At 43.7% G+C, this 23,335-nt stretch overlaps 1 protein-coding gene across 1 annotated transcript in view; it reads right to left on the bottom strand.

Moving 5' to 3' along the window:
* The window catches only part of RNF145 (ring finger protein 145), a 70,030-nt gene that overhangs the window by 6,949 nt on the left and 39,746 nt on the right, over positions 1-23,335 (bottom strand). Inside the window, exons 6-9 of the mRNA XM_056517344.1 lie at positions 22,390-22,565; positions 3,741-3,881; positions 3,286-3,468; positions 3,055-3,202 (exon numbers count right to left, since the gene is read on the bottom strand). Coding sequence (XP_056373319.1) covers positions 3,055-3,202; positions 3,286-3,468; positions 3,741-3,881; positions 22,390-22,565 — 648 coding nt within the window. The remainder of the gene's footprint in view (positions 1-3,054; positions 3,203-3,285; positions 3,469-3,740; positions 3,882-22,389; positions 22,566-23,335) is intronic.

Here is a 23,335-nt window from a genome sequence, read left to right as displayed (position 1 = left end):
AATAGGCTATAAAAGAAGCAATGTGTACATCAGAATGCTTAACCCCTGACACAGACAGGGGGCCGAGCCAGTCTTGCCCATGAACAGTGATGGAGACCCAGTGGCGACAGCATAGACCCATAAGGATACGTGCCGGATCTGCACCGCCGCTGCCCAGGACCCAGCCTCTTAACCCCAATAATCACCTGCTCGTCCAATAACACCTACCCTCTGCCTGTGCCGGCTCAAGCTGAACTTTATGTTGGGCTCTGAAGTACGCACCCGCTGTACGTAAATACCGACAGCGCAACCGGCGGGCCGAGGCTGGTGCAGAACGAGGTGTTGAATACATCCGCCCGGCTCCCGGTCTCCACCGTAACTCATACTTACCACCCGATGATCGTAGTTACGGGAATCGGGAGCGCAGACAGACATACTCACCACCCGGATGGATGCCACTTCCTCCTTCCCATCAGCTGACTTGCGAACATCATGTGACGAACGCACCGTGTGGAGTACTAGAACAGCCGCGGGTTCTTAAAAGGTACATCCGCCCCTCCCACAAATACAGGCTAACGAATTAGTATAATATATATATATATATATATATATATATATATATATATATATATATTTATTTGAGGTATACATATATACATACACATATATATTTTATACATAAAAAATCTACTGCAGTGTTTCCCAAGCAGGGTGCCCCCAGCTGTTGCAAAACTACAACTCCAAGCATGCCCGGACAGCCAAAGGCTGTCCGGGCATGCTGGGAATTGTAGTTTTGCAACAGCCGGAGCCACCCGGTTTGGACAACACTGATCTACTGTATAATGTAAAAAGTAACAGACACAGAGAGGAGTCTCCTCTGCAAATACATTGTCCACAATAAAGAATATTGTTTCCTCTATCACTACTGCTCGTATGTGATCCAGCTGTACTGCAATAACCTAGGTTCAAGGAATTCTGCCAGATTCCCAGTCCAGCTTTCTATTACCAGTATCAGATTATTGAGGTTTTCTACTGTTTAGCTAAAAGGGGCTGTGGTGCTCCAGCAAGAGAGTGTCCTCTTTGTTCAAAAGGCACAGCACCAAACCTCTACATTTGAGTACTGCAGATGAGTGCTATTAACCTAAATAGGACTGAGCTCCAGTACCAGGTAGTTACAAGCAAATGAATGGCAAACAGCGAAGAATGTGCAGCATCACAGCCCCATCCATCAGCTGATCAGATGGGGTGCCGGGAGTCACACTCCCATCTGTCACACATTTATGATGATAGGGGGAATACAGTAATCCCTCAATTTACAATGGCCTCAACATACAATAGTTCCAACATACAATGGTCTTTTCTGGACCATTGTAACTTGAAACCAGACTCAACATACAATGATACGGACAGTCCAGATCTGTGAGACATGTCAATGGCTGGAAGAACCGACCAATCAGAATGGGCATTTCACTGGTAAAACCCCTGTAATTACTGAAGTGCATGCACTGACTGGTGTCTGGTAGCGCCCCCTACAGTACGGGGAGGTATTACATGTTCTGTACTCTTTACCTGTATAACTGAAGTGTATGCACTGACTGGTGTCTGGTAGCGCCCCCTACAGTACAGGGAGGTATTACATGTTCTGTACTCTTTACCTGTATTACTGAAGTGCATGCACTGACTGGCTGTCTGGTAGCGCCTCCTACAGTACGGGGAGGTATTACATGTTCTGTACTCTTTACCTGTCCCAGGGTTAGCTGCTCCTTTGGACACCAGGTGGGGGCGGCTCCATGTTATTTTTAGGACACTGTGTTCTGTACAGGACCCTGAAGGAGCTCCTGTCCCCTACATAGACAGTGATTACAGCTCCCAGCAGATCTTTATTACTTTTATATATAAGGATTTGCTTTATCGCTATTAGTGATCTACTTATTTGTCTTTAATCCTCACTTTTTCCTATTTTTGGATGACATTTTGGGCTTCAGAACCAATTACCAGGTTTCCATAGAGTTATGGTCTCAATATACAATGGTTTCACCATACAATGGTCGTCCTGGAACCAACTACTATTGTAACTTGAGGGACCACTGTAGTTTTTCACTGGAAAACCCCTTTAAAGTGTTACTCCAGAGAAGTAACTAATGCCAGAAAATTATACAGATTTGTAAATGACTTCTATTCAAAAATCTTAATCCTTCCAGTACTTAGCTGCTGTAATGCTCCAGAGGAAGTTGTGTAGTTCTTTAGTCTGACCACAGTGCTCTTTGCTGCCACCTCTGTCCTTGCCAGGAACAGTTTGCCATGGGGATATTTTCCTGCTCTGGACAGTTACTGACACAAACAGAGGTGTCAGCAGAGAGCACTGTGGTCAGACAGAAAAGAACTAAACATCTTCCTCTGGAACATACAGCAGCTTATAAGTACTGGAAGGATTAAGATTTTTTTTTTTAATAGTAGAAGTAATTTATAAATCTGTACAACTTTCTGGCATCAATTGATTTGAACTTAACTTTTCCCCCCTCCAGAGTACCCCTTTAAGGATCGCAAATTCCAATTCCTTTCAGGGTCGAAGACCCATCTGGGACAAAGACCCCTATAGTGTCCTATACCTTGATAAAGCTGGGTCTTGCCAGCGAAACGTCGGGGGGGATGCTAGGGAGTAATTAATTTTAACTAGCAATATTGGGAATTGGTAGATCTAGAATATAGGAAGCTCTATGTGGTGTGGACCGTTGAAATTGGAGTCTTGGGACCCAGATAAATGGGATAAAGAGTCCCTAACATAGAAGCCTGAGTGAAAATTAAATTAGTGGAACCATTATTGGACCAATCCAATCCCATATATTGTGCTTTTAAAACACACTTCTTTTTGTATTACTTTTGCACTATAATTTGGTTTAATTTTAATATAATAAATAAAAGTGAAGTTTTAAAAGGGTGACCCTAGTTGGGGGGTCTTTGACCCTGAAAGGAATTGGAATTTGTGATTTAAATACCCTGGGTACCCTATGGGGGATTTTTGTGTATATGAGACCTTTAAGGATCGCACACAGAAAAGACGTTAGATACGGTTACCTGAAGAGAAGTAAGGATACTGCTGGAAATGATTATCAGGAGCCAGAAATCCATATGGAAGAACTGACAGATCATGTAGGCCATGTAAGAAGGGAAAATCAGGAGGAACAAGCAGAGGCTGACCGCTCGGAAATGCTTCCACAGACTCCTACAGGATAAAAATAAAACATAAAAAGGTGCGTAACTCAGCCTGGCACTTACCAGACATAAGCAGAAAGTAACTCTACTTACTTGTCTCGAGACGCTCCCAGGGCCAGGACAATAGGATCGGCAATCTCCAGCATAGACTGCAGAATGGAGGCCACCACTATGAAGAGGATAATGCTGAGGAGGAAAGCACGATGGACCACCTGTAACTCGATCAGTCCGGTCTGTACAGCGAGGATGAGCAGGGTCACCCCCTCAGTCATTCCTCTAGAGAAAGAGAAGTAATGAACAATCATGAAGACATTCCCCTCAAACAACCGTGCGACCCCATAGTACTACCCCCCCAATGGTGTAACAATGTAAAGCAGGGTTTCCCAACCAGGGTGCCTCCAGCTGTTGCAAAACTACAACTCCAGCATGCCCGACAGCCTTCGGCTGTCGGGCATGCTGGGAGTTGTAGTTTTGCAACAGCTGGAGGCGCACTAGTTGGGTAACACTGATGTAAAGAGACACAAGATGGAAGGGCACTGTCTACTCACCTGTTCATTGTAGGATCATTCATGAATGCACGATATCCTTGCAGATAAAACTTGCAGAGGGTCAGCACTCCAAGAGCCATGAAGGAAACGGTAAAAACCAAACCGAGGAGAGAGTACGGAGTACTACAACACTCAGCAATACTGTCAGGACACAAAATGTAGAGATTATTAATAATAATAATAATAATAATAATAATAATAATAATAATAATAATGGTGATGATAATAATTAGAGATGAGCGAACTTACAGTAAATTCGATTTGTCACGAACTTCTCGGCTCGGCAGTTGATGACTTTTCCTGCATAAATTAGTTCAGCTTTCAGGTGCTCCCGTGGGCTGGAAAAGATGGATACAGTCCTAGGAAAGAGTCTCCTAGGACTGTATCCACCTTTTCCAGCCCACCGGAGCACCGGAAAATTGAACTAATTTATGTCAGGATAAGTAATCAACTGCCGAGCCGAGAAATTCGTGACGAATCGAATTTACTGTAAGTTCGCTCATCTCTAATAATAATGGTAATAATAATAAATGATGATAATAATGGTAATGATAATGATGATGATAATAATAATGGTAATAATGATGATAATAATAATGATGATTATTATAATAATAATGGTGGTTATAATAATGGTGATAATAATGATAAAAATTATAATAAAAATGATAAAAATTATAATAAAAATAATGATTAGAGATGAGCGAACTTACAGTAAATTCTATTAGTCACGAACTTCTCGGCTCGGCAGTTGATGACTTATCCTGCATAAATTAGTTCAGCTTTCAGGTGCTCCCGTGGGCTGGAAAAGGTGGATACAGTCCTAGGAGACTCTTTCTTAGGAATGTATCCACCTTTTTCAGCCCACCGGCGCACCGGAAAGCTGAACTAATTTATGCAGGAAAAGTCAGCAACCGCCGAGCCGACAAGTTCGTGACGAATCGAATTTACTGTAAGTTCGCTCATCGCTAATAATGATGATAATAATGATAATTGATAATGATAATAATGATAATGATGATAATAATGAGGATAATAATGATAATGATAATGATGATAATGATAATAATGATAATGATGATAATAATGAGGATAATGAGGATAATGATGATAATGATGATAATGATGATAATGATAATAATGATAATAATAATGATGATGATAATAATGATGATAATGATAATGATAATGATGATAATGATAATGATGATAATGATGATGGTAATAATGATGATGGTAATAATGATGATGGTAATAATGATGATGATGATAATGATGATAAAAGCACACACACACACACACACACACACACACACGTTTATTAGAAAGTTGTAGAATTGGGTGTCCAGAAATTGGAGTAATTTTTTACCATTTTAAGATCTCTGCTGTCAGTGAACTGAAACATTTACATGGTAAAGCCGAAATAAAAACCCCTACAGAACAGAATGACTTACAGCTAAAGTTTTGTACAATTGGATCCAGTCCAGACAATCCTGCACTGATACGCTGCAGCAAACTATTACAACTGAGATTTGCGCAGAAGATGTATATATATATATGTATATGTAAAGATGACTATAAAACATATATATATATTCAACTGGCTCCAGAAAGTTAAAGGGGGTTATCCAGGCAAAAACTTTTTTTTATATATCAACTGGCTCCGGAAAGTTAAACAGATTTGTAAATTACTTCTTTTAAAAAATCTTAATCCTTCCAATAGTTATTAGCTTCTGAAGTTGAGTTTTGTTTTCTGTCTAAGTGCTCTCTGATGACTCACGTCCTGGAAGCTGTCCAGCTCCTATGGGGATATTCTCCCATCATGCAAAGGATATTCTCCCATCATGCACAGCTCCCGTGACGTGACATCATCATTGAGCAGTTAGACAGAAAACTTCAGAAGCTAATAACTATTGGAAGGATTAAGATTTTTTAATAGAAGTAATTTACAAATCTGTTTAACTTTCCGGAGCCAGTTGATATATACCGTATATACTCGAGTATAAGCCGACCCGAGTATAAGCCGAGACCCCTAATTTCAACCCAAAATCCCAGGAAAAGTTATTGACTCGAGTATAAGCCCTGTCATCATCCCCTGTCATCATCCAGACCCGTCATTAACATCCTCATCATCCCACACATCCCCCCTTCATCATCCCCTTGTCATCATCCCACACATCCCCTTATCATCCCACACATCCCCCCTTCATCATCCCCTTGTCATCATCCCACACATCCCCTTATCATCCCACACATCCCCCCTTCATCATCCCCTTGTCATCATCCCACACATCCCCCCTTCATCATCCCCTTGTCATCATCCCACACATCCCCTTATCCCACACATCCCCCCTTCATCATCCCCTTGTCATCATCCCACACATCCCCTTATCCCACACATCCCCCCTTCATCATCCCCTTGTCATCATCCCACACATCCCCTTATCATCCCACACCCCCCCCCCTTCATCATCCCCACCCCCCTTCATCATCCCCACACCACCCTTCATCATCCCACACACCCCCCTTCATCATCCTCTTCTCATCATTCGCCCTCAGTGGTCTTCAACCTGCGGACCTCCAGAGGTTTCAAAACTACAACTCCCAGCAAGCCCGGGCAGCCATCGGCTGTCCGGGCTTGCTGGGAGTTGTAGTTTTGAAACCTCCGGAGGTCCGCAGGTTGAAGACCACTGCGGCCTTCAACATGCGGACCTCCAGAGGTTTCAAAACTACAACTCCCAGCAAGCCCGGGCAGCCATCGGCTGTCCGGGCTTGCTGGGAGTTGTAGTTTTGAAACCTCCGGAGGTCCGCAGGTTGAAGACCACTGCGGCCTTCAACATGCGGACCTCCAGAGGTTTCAAAACTACAACTCCCAGCAAGCCCGGGCAGCCATCGGCTGTCCGGGCTTGCTGGGAGTTGTAGTTTTGAAACCTCCGGAGGTCCGCAGGTTGAAGACCACTGCGGCCTTCAACATCATCCAGCCCCCTCTCACCCCCTTTAGTTCTGAGTACTCACCTCCGCTCGGCGCTGGTCCGGTCCTGCAGGGCTGTCCGGTAAGGAGGTGGTCCGGTGAGGAGGTGGTCCGGGCTGCTATCTTCACCGGGGGCGCCTCTTCTCCGCGCTTCCGGCCCGGAATAGAGCCGTTGCCTAGACAACGACGCATCTGCGTCGTTGTTAAGGCAACGTGACTATTCTGAGGCCGGGCCCGAAGCGCTTAGAAGAGGCCTCCCCGGTGAAGATAGCAGCCCGGACCACCTCCTCACCGGACCACCTCCTCACCGGACAGCCCTGCAGGACCGGACCAGCGCCGAGCGGAGGTGAGTACTCAGAACTAAAGGGGGTGAGAGGGGGCTGGATGATGTTGAAGGCCGCAGTGGTCTTCAACCCGCGGACCTCCGGAGGTTTCAAAACTACAACTCCCAGCAAGCCCGGACAGCCGATGGCTGCCCTGGCTTGCTGGGAGTTGTAGTTTTGAAACCTCTGGAAGTCCGCAGGTTGAAGACCACTGCGGGTGGGGGAGTTCACTCGAGTATAAGCCGAGGGGGGTGTTTTCAGCACGAAAAATCGTGCTGAAAAACTCGGCTTATACTCGAGTATATACGGTATTTAAAAAAGTTTTTGCCTGGAATACCCCTTTAAACAGATATATAAATTACTTCTATTAAAAAATCTTAATCCTTTCAGTACTTATGAGCTTCTGAAGTTGAGTTGTTCTTTTCTGTCTAAGTGCTCTCTGATGACACGTGTCTCGGGAACTGTCCAGTTTAGAAGCAAATCCCCGTAGCAAACCTCTTCTACTCTGTGCAGTTCCCGAGACAAACAAACAGATGTCAGCAGAGAGCACTGTTGCCAGACCGAAAAGAACTACTCAACTTCAGCAGCTGATAATTACTGAAAGGATTAAGATTTTTTAATAAAAGTAATTTACAAATCTGCTTAACTTTCTGGAGCCAGTTGATATAAAGAAAAAAAGTTTTTTCCTGGAATACCCCTTTAAGACCATTGTCTAGACGAGGCGCAGGCAACCTTCGGCATTGCATATGTTTTGGACTACATCTCCCATGATGCCTTGTCAGCATTTTGGCTGAAAGAGCTTCATGGGAGATGTAGTCCAAAACATCTGCAGTCCCGAAGGTTGCCTGCGCCTGGTCTAGACCAGCATTTCCCAACAGTGTGCCACCAGCTGTTGCAAAACTACAACTCCCAGCATGCCCGGACAGCCTCCCACACATAAAGATGACTATGAAACAAAACTGGAGATATTTTCTATGATAATAATAATCAGAATGATAATCTAAATTATTATTATTAGTAACTAATAATTACATTAACCCCTTAAGGACTCAGCCCATTTGGACCTTAAGGACAATTTTATTTTTAAGTTTTCGTTTTTTCCTCCTCGCCTTCTAAAAATCATAACTCTTATGTTTTCATCCACAGACTAGTATGAGGGCTTGTTTTTTGTGTGACCAGTTGTCCTTTGTAATGACATCATTCATTTTACCATAAAATTAATGGCACAACCAAAAAAAATACTACTATTTGTGTGGGGAAATTGATAAGAAAACCGCAATTTAGCAAATTTTGGAAGGTTCTGCTTTCATGCTGTACATTTTACGGTAAAATGGAGGTTTTCTTTATTCCGTTCGGATATTTAGGCATGCATCGATACCAAATATGTTTGTTTATTAAAACTTTTTTTTAAAATACTTTTTGGGGTTAAGATGGGGAAAAAAGGACAATTTACATTTTTATTGGGGGAGGGGATTTTTCAAATTTTTCCACTTTTATTTTTCCACTTTAATAGTCCCCATAAGGAACTATTTATAGCAATCATTTGATTGCTAATACTGTTCAGTGCCATGCATAGGATATAGCACTGATCAGTGTTATCGGTCATCTTCTGCTCTGGTCTGCTCGATCTCAGACAAGAGCAGAAGACCCGTTGAAGGCAGCGGAGGCAGGTTAGGGGACCTCCGGCTGGCGTTTTAGATGATCGGATCTGTATTTATCACGGCATCTGAGGGGTTAATGGCAGACATCCGCGCGAACGCGGATGTCCGCCATTACCGGCGGATCCCTGGCTGCTATCAGCAGCCGGGACCTGCCACGCATGACCCGAGCATCACTCCAATGATGCAGTTATGTATAGAACAAAAAAAAATGTACGTCCTGGTGCGTAAAAAAAAAAAAAAAAAAAAAATTATATATTATATACTCTATATTAATAAATATATATATATATATATATATATATATATATATATATATATATATATTAATTAATTAATAAATATATATATATATATATATATATATATATATATATATATATATATATATATTAATTAATAAATATATATATATATATATATATATATATATATATATATATATATATATATATATATATATATATATATATATATATATTTTAGGGATGCACCGATATATCGGCGGCCGATACATATCGGCCGAAAATAGCTATTTCGGCAAAATGTGGAAACAACTAAAAATCTGCCGATAATGACCCACCTCCCCTGCCCGCCCACAGCACAAGTTACAAACACTGCCAGTGGCAGAGGCACTCGTGGGCGGTGCAGGGGGGGCCGGCCGCTACATCTGGGGGGGGGGGGGGGGGGGGTTGCGCTCTCCGGGATAGGATTAGGAATAATTCTTTTTATGTGCCCGGGCCGGCTCCCGTGTGTGGCTGCAGGCGGGGGCCGGCCAGCGCATATAAAAACTAATACTGTGCACTAAAAACCAGGGGGCCTCCAGCTGTTGTGAAACTACAACTCCCAGCATGCCCGGACAGACTTTGCCGGTCCGGGCATGCTGGGAGTTGTAGTTTCACAACAGCTGGAGGCCCCCTGGTTTTTAGTATACAGTATTAGTTTTTATATGCTCTGGCCGGCCCCCGCCTGCAGCCACACACGGGAGCCGGCCCGGGCACATAAAAAGAAGTATTCCTATCCCGGACATCCCTGTGTCCCGAAAAATCTTTTCGGGACATAAGGATGTCCGGCGGTCACTCACCATTCCCCGGCGTCCTCCCGCGATCCTCCTTCGGTCCTTTGCTTCTCCGCCTCTATGGTCGTACGCACGGGACGTCACTGACAACCATAGAGACGCAGGAGGACCGCAGGATCGTCGCATGAGAACGCAGGCCGGCCGGGGCCTGGTAAGTGACCGTGTCATCTTGTTCAGTGTTCCGGTCACCGCTCCCCCGGTCCCGGCACCTACTGCTATGGTCCATAGGCCATAGCAGTAGATGTGACCCCGGGCCAGAGGAGCAGTGACCGGAACACTGTGGGGGCAGCAGTACAGACATACAGCCTCCAGCCATACACTGTATATGACTGGAAGCTGTATGTCTGTGGGGTGGGGGGAAGCAGCCTACTATTGTGGGGGAACTGCTGACCTAATGTGGGGGGGAGCTGCCTACAAATGTGTGTGTGTGTGTGGGGGGGGAGCTGCCTAATATTGTGGGGAGGGAGCTGCCTAATATTGTGGGGGGGGGGGGGGGAAGGGAGCTGCCTAATATTGTGGGGGGGGGGAGGGAGCTGCCTAATATTGTGGAGGGGGGGGAGCTGCCTAATATTGTGGGGAGGGGGAGGGAGCTGCCTAATATTGTGGGGGGGGAGGGAGCTGCCTAATATTGTGGGGGGGGGGAGCTGCCTACAAATGTGGGGGGAGCTGCCAAATATTGTTGGGGGGAGCTGCCTACTATTGTGGGGGAAATGCTGACCTAATGTGAGGAACCTGCCTACTATTGTGGGGGAACTGCTGACCTAATGTGGGGGGAGCTGCCTACTATTGTTGGGGGAAATGCTGACCTAATTTGGGAAGCTGCCTACTATTGTGGGGGAGCTGCCTACTATTGTGGGGGAGCTGCCTACTATTGTGGGGGAGCTGCCTACTATTGTGGGGGAGCTGCCTACTATTGTGGGGGAGCTGCCTACTATTGTGGGGGAGCTGCCTACTATTGTGGGGGAGCTGCCTACTATTGTGGGGGAGCTGCCTACTATTGTGGGGGAGCTGCCTACTATTGTGGGGGAGCTGCCTACTATTGTGGGGGAGCTGCCTACTATTGTGGGGGAGCTGCCTACTATTGTGGGGGAGCTGCCTACTATTGTGGGGGAGCTGCCTACTATTGTGGGGGAGCTGCCTACTATTGTGGGGGAGCTGCCTACTATTGTGGGGGAACTCCCGACCTAATGTGGGGGAGCTGGCAATCTAATGTGGGGGAATCCAATCTAATCTAATGAGCGGAGCGCTGCATTTTACCAGAAGACGGGGAGAAGTCATTTTCGGTATCTGTTTCGGACGGACATTTTTTTTTTATTTCGGTTTCGTTTCGGTTCTGAAATTTCCATTTCGGTGCACCTCTAATATATATATATAAAAAATGAAAATAGCCGCCACTAGGGGTCATCTGTCTTTATGTAGACAGACTACTCTGTATTTTGCAGCACACTGGATACCGGCCATAAATTGTTTTGGTATCCAGCATAGGAAAGCCCTATTGTACCAGTACAGGATTTGTAGTTTTGCAACAGCTGGGGGTACAATCTTTGTAAAACTGTTTTAGAGCTGTGTATTCTCCAGCTGTGTGCCTCTAGCTCTTGCTAAACTACAGACAAAAGGATGTGTGGGCATGCTGGGAGTTGTAGTTTTGCAACAGCTAAAGGAAACACTGCTATAACAGTGCTTTACAAGCACTGCAGCTCCAGCTGTTGCAATGCAAAACTACAACTCCCAGCATACTTGAACAGACAAAGCTTCCTCTGACTCCTGAATGACAAAGAAGCTGATCAGAGTCTGTGAAAGCTGAATGACACACATAATGACAGCTATGTTGATTAGCATCCAGAATACTAGGAACAGATAGAAATGTAGGCATAAAAACTACTGTGCAGTGATTTGCAGACTGCCAGGCTGCTCCCAGACTCAGAGCAGATGAGTCATCACAGTGAGGGAGAGAGATGGACACGCCCCCCTCCACAAGGCAAGACAAAAAAGCAAGTGAGCAACATATAAATGATATTTGTTAGGCATATATTGGTCCAAGACATAAAATTATGTGCACATGATCAGGATTGGGTACTGGGTAACCCCCTTTTTTTGGGGCAATATGACCGTACGCTTTAAATAGATATAGTAAAACCATAAATAAAAATAAATAAGTAGTAATGATTAAATAAATCTGAAAACAAAAGCACAATAGATGCATCATAGAAATGTAGAGGCCGGCCTGACAAAGTGCTAAGCGGCGTGACACGGTCCGTGGCCAGTGTCTGAACTCCCCCGTTACCATCTACCGCCTCCCTAACATCAGAAGATGATAGAATTCGGATTTTAACTGGAACAAGAAGCGACCGGGTGAGTGCTCCGAGCTACTTTCTGTATGTTTTCTAGTTTCAGTGGTTGTATAGTCTTTATTGCGGGCGTACAAGTGAATCCCAGGTGCATTCAGGCGTATTACTATTGCAGGAGCGGCTGCAGTGCCGGTAACCTTTCTTTTTTGGATTAGTTTGCATTATAGAAATGTATTTGCAATATAACAGGTCGGACTCTCTCGGTTCCCATCTGGTTTGTCAGATGTCAGAATTTTTAGGTGGAAAATGAGTGAACATTTGCTGAACAGTAAATGGGTCACGTACAGCGCGTAGCGCATGGAAACCAGGACTGTTTACTGTCAAAACCCAGGACCACACAACAGATTTGAAGAATTTATTGCTGGAGCTATGATGAATCTTACAAGATAAGATTCTGTGAATCCCTGTGGTGCAATACAGCATGTGAGGTGGGCACTGACTGGGGGCGAGCGTTTCAGAAAAATATTATTAAAAGTCAAGACTTTTACTAAGGATCACATCAATCACAGAAATATATATATATATTTTATTAGTGCTGGGCGATATGACCAAAAATGAGTATCACGTTTTTTTCTAAAGTATCACGGTATTTCACTGTATTTTTTTTTTTTTACATTGAGACTTGCATTGAGGTGGCATAGCGGAACTAAATGGGCTTTTGGAACTAAATGATCTGAACACTGGGGCAGTGGAGAACCCTTTTAAATAGATGTAACAAACAACCCTACAGCCCCAGCTGTTGCAAAACTACAACTCCCAGCATGTTGGACTATATAGTAGTGTATAGTATAGGTCAGTGTTTCCCAACTAGGGGTGCCTCCAGCTGTTGCAAAACTACAACTCCCAGCATGTTGGACTATATAGTAGTGTATATTATATGTCAGTGTTTCCCAACAAGGGGTGCCTCCAGCTGTTGCAAAACTACAACTCCCAGCATGTTGGACTATATAGTAGTGTATAGTATATGTCAGTGTTTCCCAACTAGGGGTGCCTCCAGCTGTTGCAAAACTACTACTCCCAGCATGCCCGGACAGCCGTTGGCTGTCCGGGCATGCTAGGAGTTGTAGTTTTGCAACAGCTTGAGGGCCTCAACAGGTGGAGGGCCTACTGTAGGTATAGTATATTATACAGACCCCAGTCCATCCCAGAACCCTGACTCCCCTTCCCAGTTGCTGCATTCCGGGTGGAGGGTGAACCGGTCCGGGCTGTCCTTCTTCTCCGGGGGTCCTCTTCTCCACTCCGGGCAGGCTCTGGCCTAGTAACGCTGCATAGACATTGCTGCGCAGTGACGTCCGTGCGCAGCGACGCACCTGACGTAGACTGCGTCTATGCAGCGTACTAGGCCGGAGCCTGCCCGGAGTGGAGAAGAGGACCCCCGGAGAAGAAGGACAGCCCGGACCGGTTCACCCTCCACCCGGAATGCCGCCGGACACTACAGGAAGGATGGATGGCCCGGACCACCCCCATTACGGGTAAGTTTAATTTTTTTTATTGACTCGGAGGGTGGGGCAGGGGCCCGACCGGTATAGCGGTATGGGCAAAAATTCATACCGTGTGAGAAAAAAAAAAAAAACGGTATCCGGTTCATACCTGTATACCGCCCAGCACTAATAAATATTATATATATTAATATATATATATATTAATATATATATATATATATATATATATATATATATATATATATATATATATACACATATATACATATACACATACACACACATACATACACACACACACCCCAACATCTGCAGAATCTACCGCAGGGTGGCAGAGAAGAGTCACGGGCTACCGCACAGTTCTTGACCCTCTAAAAAGATAGTAAAATTAAAATAAAAGTCTATGCCCTCCTTCTAGAACAATTCTACATATAATTTACATAACATGTTAACTAACTTTGTGCATTGCTATTGTTTTAATACTAAATTACAGCTTGTATTTTACTTCAGAGCTACAATCACAATTCTGTCAGCTGTCAATGGAATCGGTCAACAAGTATGCTGTTATGCACACCCCCTAAGGCTACGTTCACATGATGGAATTTCCGTGCTGGATTTCAATGGGATTTTGCTGCACTGTTCACATAGCAGAATTTCTGCGCTGGAAACATCTGCTGCTGTAGAAATTCAAATTCCAGACTCCGCAGAAAAAAGGAACATGTCAATTCTTTCTGCGGAATCAGCTCAGAAATGCATTGCCATCTATGGAGACAGCGCATTTCCAAGTGGTCTTCAAGGACATCTGCAGTGATATAACACTTATCCCCTATACACAGGATAGGAGATAAGTGTTTGATCGCGGGGGTCCGACTGCTGGGACCCCCCGCGATCTCCGGCACTGGGCCACGGCCCTGCCACCTACTCCATGTAGTTCTATGGGAGATGCCTCCCCGCCTCTCCCATTGAGGTGTATGGGGAGGGGGCGTACATTAGCCAGCGCACAACGAGGCAGTGCCGGGGCCCCGTTAGTCTGTGGATGAAAATATAAAAAAGATTTATGATTTTTTGAAGGCGGGGAGGAAAAAACGAAAAGGTAAAAATAAAATTGTCCTTAAGGCCCAAATGGGCTGAGTCCATAAGGGGTTAAAGGTCCCTGTTGGATGATCCAAGCCACAAAACAAGCTAGATCAGTAAATCTCATAGATCTGCATTCATTTAAAGAGCCTAATAAGGCTGCACAAACAATTACTAGAGTCACTGGATGCAACTCCCCTATTACATAGTAAGATGGGTGGGCAATGAGCGATGATGCTCATTTGTCGGCTGAACACTGACCCTATTACACAAGGCGATACCAGCCTGTGTGCCCGATAATCATCTTGTGTAATAGGGCCCTTAGTTTTGTAAATTATAATGTGCAACCTCCATGTAATGGGCTAACATTCACATAACTGCCAGGGCCCATGGTTTCCTAGTAGAAAATTGTGCATCCTGGTGTCATTTCTTCTACAGGTTAGTGACGTACAGGTACCCAGCCGTCCACATGATGTAAAGGAAAACGTGATTGATCAGACCGGGCCACCTGATATGGCTGAACTGTAGGATATGGTGTTCAGAGCCCCTGCTGCGCCTCAAACATACTGTAAAAGCCGAGCGCCGATATCACTGATCATTGCTATGCAATTGCATAACCCTGAACAGTAAATGTAATTAACCCCTTAAGGACTCAGCCCATTTTGGCCTTAAGGACTCAGACAATTTAATTTTTACGTTTTTATTTTTTCCTCCTCGCCTTCTAAAAATCATAACTCTTTTATATTTTCATCCACAGACTAGTATGAGGGCTTGTTTTTTGCGCGACCAGTTGTCCTTTGTAATGACATAACTCATTATATCATAAAATGTATGGCGCAACCAAAACACACTATTTTTGTGGGGAAATTAAAACGAAAAACGCAATTTTGCTAATTTTGGAAGGTTTTGTTTTCACGCCGTACAATTTCTGGTAAAAATGACGTGTGTTCTTTATTCTGAGGGTCAATACGATTAAAATGATACCCATTATTATATACTTTTATATTATTGTTGCGCTTAAAAAAATCACAAACTTTTTAACCAAATTAGTACGTTTATAATCCCTTTATTTTGATGACCTATAACTTTTTTATTTTTCCGTATAAGCGGCGGTATAGGGGCTCATTTTTTGCGCCATGATCTGTACTTTTTTTTGATACCACATTTGCATATAAAAAACTTAATACATTTTTTTATAATTTTTTTTTTAATAAAATGTATTAAAAAAGTAGGAATTTTGGACTTTTTAAATTTTTTTTCGTTCACGCCGTTCACCGTACGGGATCATTAACATTTTATTTTAATAGTTCGGACATTTACGCACGCGGCGATACCAAATATGTCTATAAAAAATGTTTTTTACGCTTTTTGGGGGTAAAATAGGAAAAAACGGACGTTTTACTTTTTTATTGGGGGAGGGGATTTTTCACTTTTTTTTTACTTTTACATTTTTTTACATTTTTTTTTACACTTGAATAGTCCCCATAGGGGACTATTCATAGCAATACCATGATTGCTAATACTGATCTGTTCTATGTATAGGACATAGAACAGATCAGTATTATCGGTCATCTTCTGCTCTGGTCTGCTCGATCACAGACCAGAGCAGGAGACGCCGGGAGCCGCACGGAGGAAGGAGAGGGGACCTCCGTGCGGCGTTATGAATGATCGGATCCCCGCAGCAGCGCTGCGGGCGATCCGATCGTTCATTTTAATCGCGAACTGCCGCAGATGCCGGGATCTGTATTGATCCCGGCACCTGAGGGGTTAATGGCGGACGCCCGCGAGATCGCGGGCGTCGGCCATTGCCGGCGGGTCCCTGGCTGCGATCAGCAGCCGGGATCAGCCGCGCATGACACGGGCATCGCTCCGATGCCCGCGGTTATGCTTAGGACGTAAATGTACGTCCTGGTGCGTTAAGTACCACCTCACCAGGACGTACATTTACGTCCTGCGTCCTTAAGGGGTTAAATGATTGCTAGTAATGATAAATAACCAACCAACCAAATAACCAACCAACCAACCAAATAACCAACCAACCAACCAAATAACCAACCAACCAACCAAATAACCAACCAACCAACCAAATAACCAACCAACCAAATAACCAACCAACCAAATAACCAACCAAATAACCAACCAACCAACCAAATAACCAACCAACCAACCAAATAACCAACCAACCAACCAAATAACCAACCAACCAAATAACCAACCAACCAACCAAATAACCAACCAACCAACCAAATAACCAACCAACCAACCAAATAACCAACCAACCAACATGCCAACCAACCAACATGCCAACCAACCAAATAACCAACCAAATAAACTAACCAACTAAATAACTAAACTAACTACATAACTAACGACATAACTAACTAAACAACTAAAACTAACTAAACAAACAAACTGTTTTAAAAGTAAACCTCTGGTATAACCTACCAGGGGTGCACGCTAATATATACAAAAGAAAAATAAACCCTGAAATAACATGTAAGAAATATTAGTAGGATAATGTTCCTGTGTATGTTACCATTGAATGACTGCATGTACTTAGGTCCTGGTTAGTTTATAAGTCGTCGTGTAGGTTCATCTCCTGGATATTTCTGGAATGTGAGAAGTAGCATTCCAGGCCGGGAACTGAGGTCGGTGTCTGACAGGTCACTTATGTTATCTGCTTTACATCAGCTACACCTTAGCAACTAATATAAATATAAGGCAAATTATCCGTGATGGATATGAGGAGTGACATCAGAAGGACCCCTCACCCATCTTCTGGATAGATTAATATCAACACACAGAATACCAGGCCTATTGGATATATAACTTATGAAGAAACTATATGGCTGTGTCCAAATTGATTTCTTGCATGCATACACACACACATACATACATACATACATACATACATATATATATACACACATACATACATATACACATATATTATATATATATATATATATATATATATATATATATATATATATATATATATATATATATATATATATATACACACACACACATATATATATACATACACACACATACAGTGATCCCCAACCTACGATGGCCCCGACGCACGATCATTTCCCCATACGATGGTCTCTCAGAGGCAGCATCAACATACGATGCTTTGGTATGTCGAGGCCATCGCATAAATGGCTATCCGGCAGCGCAGACTGCTTCAGCTGCCACCGGATAGCCATTTAAGGTGCCCCGTGTGCTCCGGTGATGATAACTCACCTGTCCCCGACGTACCGGACCGTCCTCTTCGGGCTCCGCTGCATCACCGTTGCTCTCTGTCGTCATCACATCACCGCGCACGCCGTTCCGTCATCCAATAGGAGCGGCGTGCGGAGCGACGTAATGGCGGCGATGAAGAGCGACGATCCCGGCCAGCAGAGACAGTCCGGAGCGGTGGGGACACCCCGGGAACGCGGCAACAGCGATGGAGGGCGACATCCAGGGCAGCGGTGACGGTCCGGAGCGGCAGGGACAGGTGAGTATAACTTCCTATACTTTACATTGCACAGATCCCTCAACATACAATGGTTTCAACTAACGATGGTTCATTTGGAACGGATTACCATCATATGTTGAGGGACTAGGGCTGGGTGGTATACCGGTTCATACCGAATCCTAAAATTTTTGTGCTGCACAATATGAATTTTTCCCATACCGCAATACCGGTTGGGCCCCTCCCCCTTGGGAATGAATTAGCAGCCCAGCGCTGCGCTGTCCCCACATCGGGGAACTAATTCTATGTGACCTGCCAGCGCTGTTCTGCTGCCCCCAAATCATGTTACCTGCCAGCGCTGTTCTGTTCCCCCCCCCCAATTAATTATCAGCCCAGCGGGGTACTACTCACATGTGTCACCCACAAGCACTGCCCTCCTCCTCTTTGTTGTTGGAACTCTATACTGGCGCTGGAACTCTATACTGTACGTCAGTGGTCTCCAACCTGTGGACCTCCAGATGTTGCAAAACTACAACTCCCAGCATGCCCGGCGCAACAGCTGGAGGTCCGCAGGTTGGAGACCACTGCTGTACGCTGTATCCCTATGCCCGGGCTGCAAAAGATAAACAAAATAAACTTTTACCTACGTCGGCCTCCCGCTGTTCCTGGGGACTGGAACGTCTGAGAGCCGTCAGCCTATCACCGGCCACAGCCACGTCCCGCCCCGGCCAGTGATAGGCTGAGCACACTGTCATGTAAGGAGCAGAACAGCGCTGGCGGGTAACATGATTGGGGGGGTGAAAGAAATACCGCTATATACCGTGGAACCGCCATAAGTTACAAAAATACAGTGATACACATATTTGGTATCACGGTATTTATGAGGGACCACTGTGTAATATATTATAATATTATATATATATATATATATATATATATATATATATATATATATATATATATATATATATATATATATATCTATATATCTATCTATATATCTATCACAGGTGACTGGATCTCAGCGTGGACGCATGATGGTTGCGCTCAGAGGCAACGCCAGCAGTTTCGCACGTGAGTACGTGCTTCTTCCGGCCTCGGAGCCCGGAAGAAGCCCCGCACTTACGTGCTAAACTGCCGGCGTTGTCTCTGGGCGCTACCATCATGCGTCCACGCTGAGATCCGGACCTTGGAATGCAGTGACAAATACAGTGTGGTGGGTGAGTGTGTGTGTGTGTGTGTGTGTATCTCAATATCCTAAATTCCAAGGGGTACTCTGGTGGAAAACATTCCCATCAGAAAACAAGTGACTGTATACCTTTTCATTACTTTTCAACCTGTATTATACTCCAGAGCTGCACTCTTAATTCTGCTTGCATTGGAAACAGTTGACAAGCTTGTTGTTAAAAAGGAGTTACCCAGGAATAGACACACAGAGCCAACTTCACCTGTCCTCATGCTGTGTGTGGTATTACAACATGGCTCCATTTACCTCAAAGGAAGAGTGCTGCAATACCACACATAACCTGAGGCCAAGAGTGGGGGTGATTTTTAAGAAATCAGCCCGGTTTATCTAATCCTGGATAACCCCTTGGGATCGGAGGGTTTTTCCGTTTTTTGCACTTTCGTTTTTTCCTCCTTACCTTTTAAAAATCATAACCCTTTAATTTTTGCACCTAAAAATCCATATGATGGCTTATTTTTTGCGCCACCAATTCTACTTTGTAATGAGATAAGTCATTTAACCCAAAAATCTACAGCGAAACAGAAAAAAAAATCATTGTGTGACAAAATTGAAGAAAAATCGCCATTTTGTAACTTTGTGGGGCTTCCGTTTCTACACAGTAAATTTTTCGGTAAAAATTACACCTTATTATTCTGTAGGTCCACACGATTAAAATTATTCCGTGCTTATGTAGAATTGATTTTGTCGTACTTCTGGAAAAAACAACATGCAGGAAAATTTATACGTTTAAAATTGTCATTCTGACCCCTATAACTTTTTTATTTTTCCGTGTACGGGCTCATTTTTTGCCTCGTGATCTGAAGTTTTTAGCGGTACCATTTTTGTATTGATCGCTTTTTATTCATTTTTTCATTATATAAAAAAGTGACCAAAAATACGCTATTTTGGACTTTGGAATTTTTTGCGCGTACGTCATTGACTGTGCGGTTTAATTAACTATATATTTTTATAAATCGGACATTTCCTCATGCGGTGATATCACATACGTTTATTTTTATTTACACTTTTTCTTTTAAATGGGAAAAGGGGGGCGATTCAAACTTTTATTAGGGAAGGGGTTAAATTATCTTTATTCACTTTTTTTCCCCCCCCTTTTTTTTTTTTTTTTGCAATGTTATAGCTTCCATAGGGGGCTATAAAACTTCACACACTTTTTTACATTGATCAATGGTTTCTCATAGGAAACCATTGATCAGTAATTCTGCCGCTTGACTGCTCATGCCTGGATGAGGCACAGAGCAGTCATTCGGCGATCGGACAGCGAGGAGGAAGGTAGGGGACCCTCCTGCTGTCCTACAGCTGTTCGGGATAGCCACGGCGAAATCGCAGCATCCCGAACAGAACCCTGAGCCAACTGGCATTAGTGTACTTTCACTTTAGACGCGGCGTTAAACTTTGAACGCCGCGTGTAAAGGGTTAATAGCACGCGGCACCGCGATCAGTGCCACGAGCTATTAGTCTGGAGATGCCGTGGAGAACGTTCTGCTGCCTGCAACATCCTCCAGCATGACCAGTTTGGCGGTGGGTCAGTAATGGTGTGGGATGGCATTTCTTTGGGGGGCCGCACAGTCCTCCATGTGCTTGCCAGAGGTAGCCTGACTGCCATTAGGTACTGAGATGTGATCCTCAGACCCCTTGTGAGACCATATGCTGGTGCGGATGGCCCTGGGTCCCTCCTAATGCAAGACAATGCTAGACCTCATGTGGCTGGAGTGTGTCAGCAGTTCCTGCAAGAGGAAGGCATTGATGCTATGGACTGGCCGCCCGTTCCCCAGACCTGAATCCGATTGAGCACATCTGGGACGTCATGTCTCGCTCCATCCACCACAGACTGTCCAGGAGTTGGCGGATGCTTTAGTCCAGGTCTGGGAGGACATCCCTCAGGAGACCATCCCCCACCTCATCAGGATCATGCCCAGGCGTTGTAGGGAGGTCATATGGGCACTTGGAGGCCACACACACTACTGAGCCTCATTGGGACTTGTTTTAAGGACATTACATAAAGTCGGATCGGTCTGTAGTGGGGTTTTCCACTGTGATTTTGAGTGTGACTCCATATCCAGACCTCCATGGGTTGATAAATTTGATTTCCATTGATAATTTTTGTGTGATTTTGTTGTCAGCGCATTCAACTATGTAAAGACGAAAGTATTTCATACGATTAGTTCATTCATTCAGATCTAGGATGTGTTATCTTAGTGTTCCCTTTATTTTTTTGAGCAGTGTATTAACCCCTTAGGCACCATCAACAGTACATTTAAAAGTGGTACTTTGCTTGAAAACATTTTCTTTAATGAACTGATGAGACAAAGTTTTTTAATTTGTAAATTACTTCTATTTAAAAATCTTAATTCTTCCAGTACTTATCAGCTGCTGTATGCTCCACAGGGAGTTCTTTTCTTTTTGAATTTCCTTTGTTTGACCACAGTGCTCTCTGCTGACACCTCTGTCCATGTCAGGAACTGTCCAGAGCAGGAGAAAATCCCCATATCAAACCAATCCTGCTCTGGACAGTTCCTGACATGGACAGAGGTGTCAGCAGAGAGCACTGTGGTCAGACAGAAAAGAAATTCAGAAAGAAAAGAACTTCCTCGTTAGTATACAGCAGCTGATAAGTACTGGAAGGATTAAAGGGGTATTCCAGGCAAAACCTTTTTTTTTATATATATCAACTGGCTCCGGAAAGTTAAAACAGATTTGTAAATTACTTCTATTAAAAAATCTTAATCCTTCCAAAAGTTATTAGCTTCTGAAGTTTTCTGTCTAAATGCTCACTGATGATGTCACGTCCCGGGAGCTGTGCATGATGGGAGAATATCCCCATAGGAACTGCACAGCTCCCGGGATGTGAGTCATAAGAGAGCAGTTAGACAGAAACCAGCAACTCAACTTCAGAAGCTAATAACTATTGGAAGGATTAAGATTTTTTAATAGAAGTAATTTACAAATCTTTTTATTTTTCGGAGCCAGTTGATATATAAAAAAGTATTGTATAATAAAAAAGTTGTATAATAAAAAAGTATAAAGTGTCTTCTAAACATACCTTGTAAGAAAGAGGAACAGCAGCCTCTCACGGGAAGTTGGCTGGTCCCGTGTACTGAAGTACGTGTAGATCTGAAGTGCGAAAAGGACGAGCCAGAACACCATAAACAGGACTGGGACCACAAGCTGATTCCATAGAGACATTCCCAGAGCAAGGAGGCCATAGACCTCTACAACCTGTAGGGTTACAACACAGATGAAATCACTCGTCTTACACAGTCAAGATAAGAAGTACAGCAGCCTGCAAAACTACAACCTGATATTGTAGGGGAATGTTGGGAGTTGTAGTTTTACAACAGTTTGAAAAAGAGTTTGCAACTTAACAAATAGAGCTTATATAGGTTTCCTACCACACATATTGATTTGATATGAATTAAGGGGGTACTCCGGTGGAAAACTCTTTTTTAATCAACTGGAGCCAGAAAGTTAAACAGATTTGTTACTTACTTCTATAAAAAAAAATCTTAATCCTTCCAGTACTTATTAGCTGCTGAATACTACAGAGGAAATGGTTTTCTTTTTGGAACACAGTGCTCTCTGCTGACATCTCTATCCATTTTAGGAACTGCCCAGAGCAGCATATGTTTGCTATGGGGATTTTTTTCCTACTCTGGACAGTTCATAAAATGGACAGAGATGTCAGCAGAGAGCACTGTGCTTGTGATGTCAGCAGAGAGCTCTGTGTTCCAAACAGAAAAGAATTTCCTCTGTAGTATTCAGCAGCTAATAAGTACTGGAAGGATTAAGATTTTTGAATACAAGTAATTTACAAATCTGTTTAACTCTCTATCATCAGTTGATTTAAAAAAAAATAAATAAAAATACCCCTTTAAACTGGACATCTATATCTGACAGGTGGGGCTCTGAACACTTAGCATCCCACCAATGACTAGAATAATCTGTTTATAACCACAATCTTGTTTCCTGGGATCCAATGGGATCTGCTG

The sequence above is a fragment of the Hyla sarda genome, chromosome 4, assembly GCF_029499605.1.
Source record: "Hyla sarda isolate aHylSar1 chromosome 4, aHylSar1.hap1, whole genome shotgun sequence".
Lineage (NCBI taxonomy): Eukaryota > Metazoa > Chordata > Amphibia > Anura > Hylidae > Hyla > Hyla sarda.
Note: the sequence above shows the minus strand (reverse complement) of the source record. Positions and strands in the feature narration are given on the sequence as shown.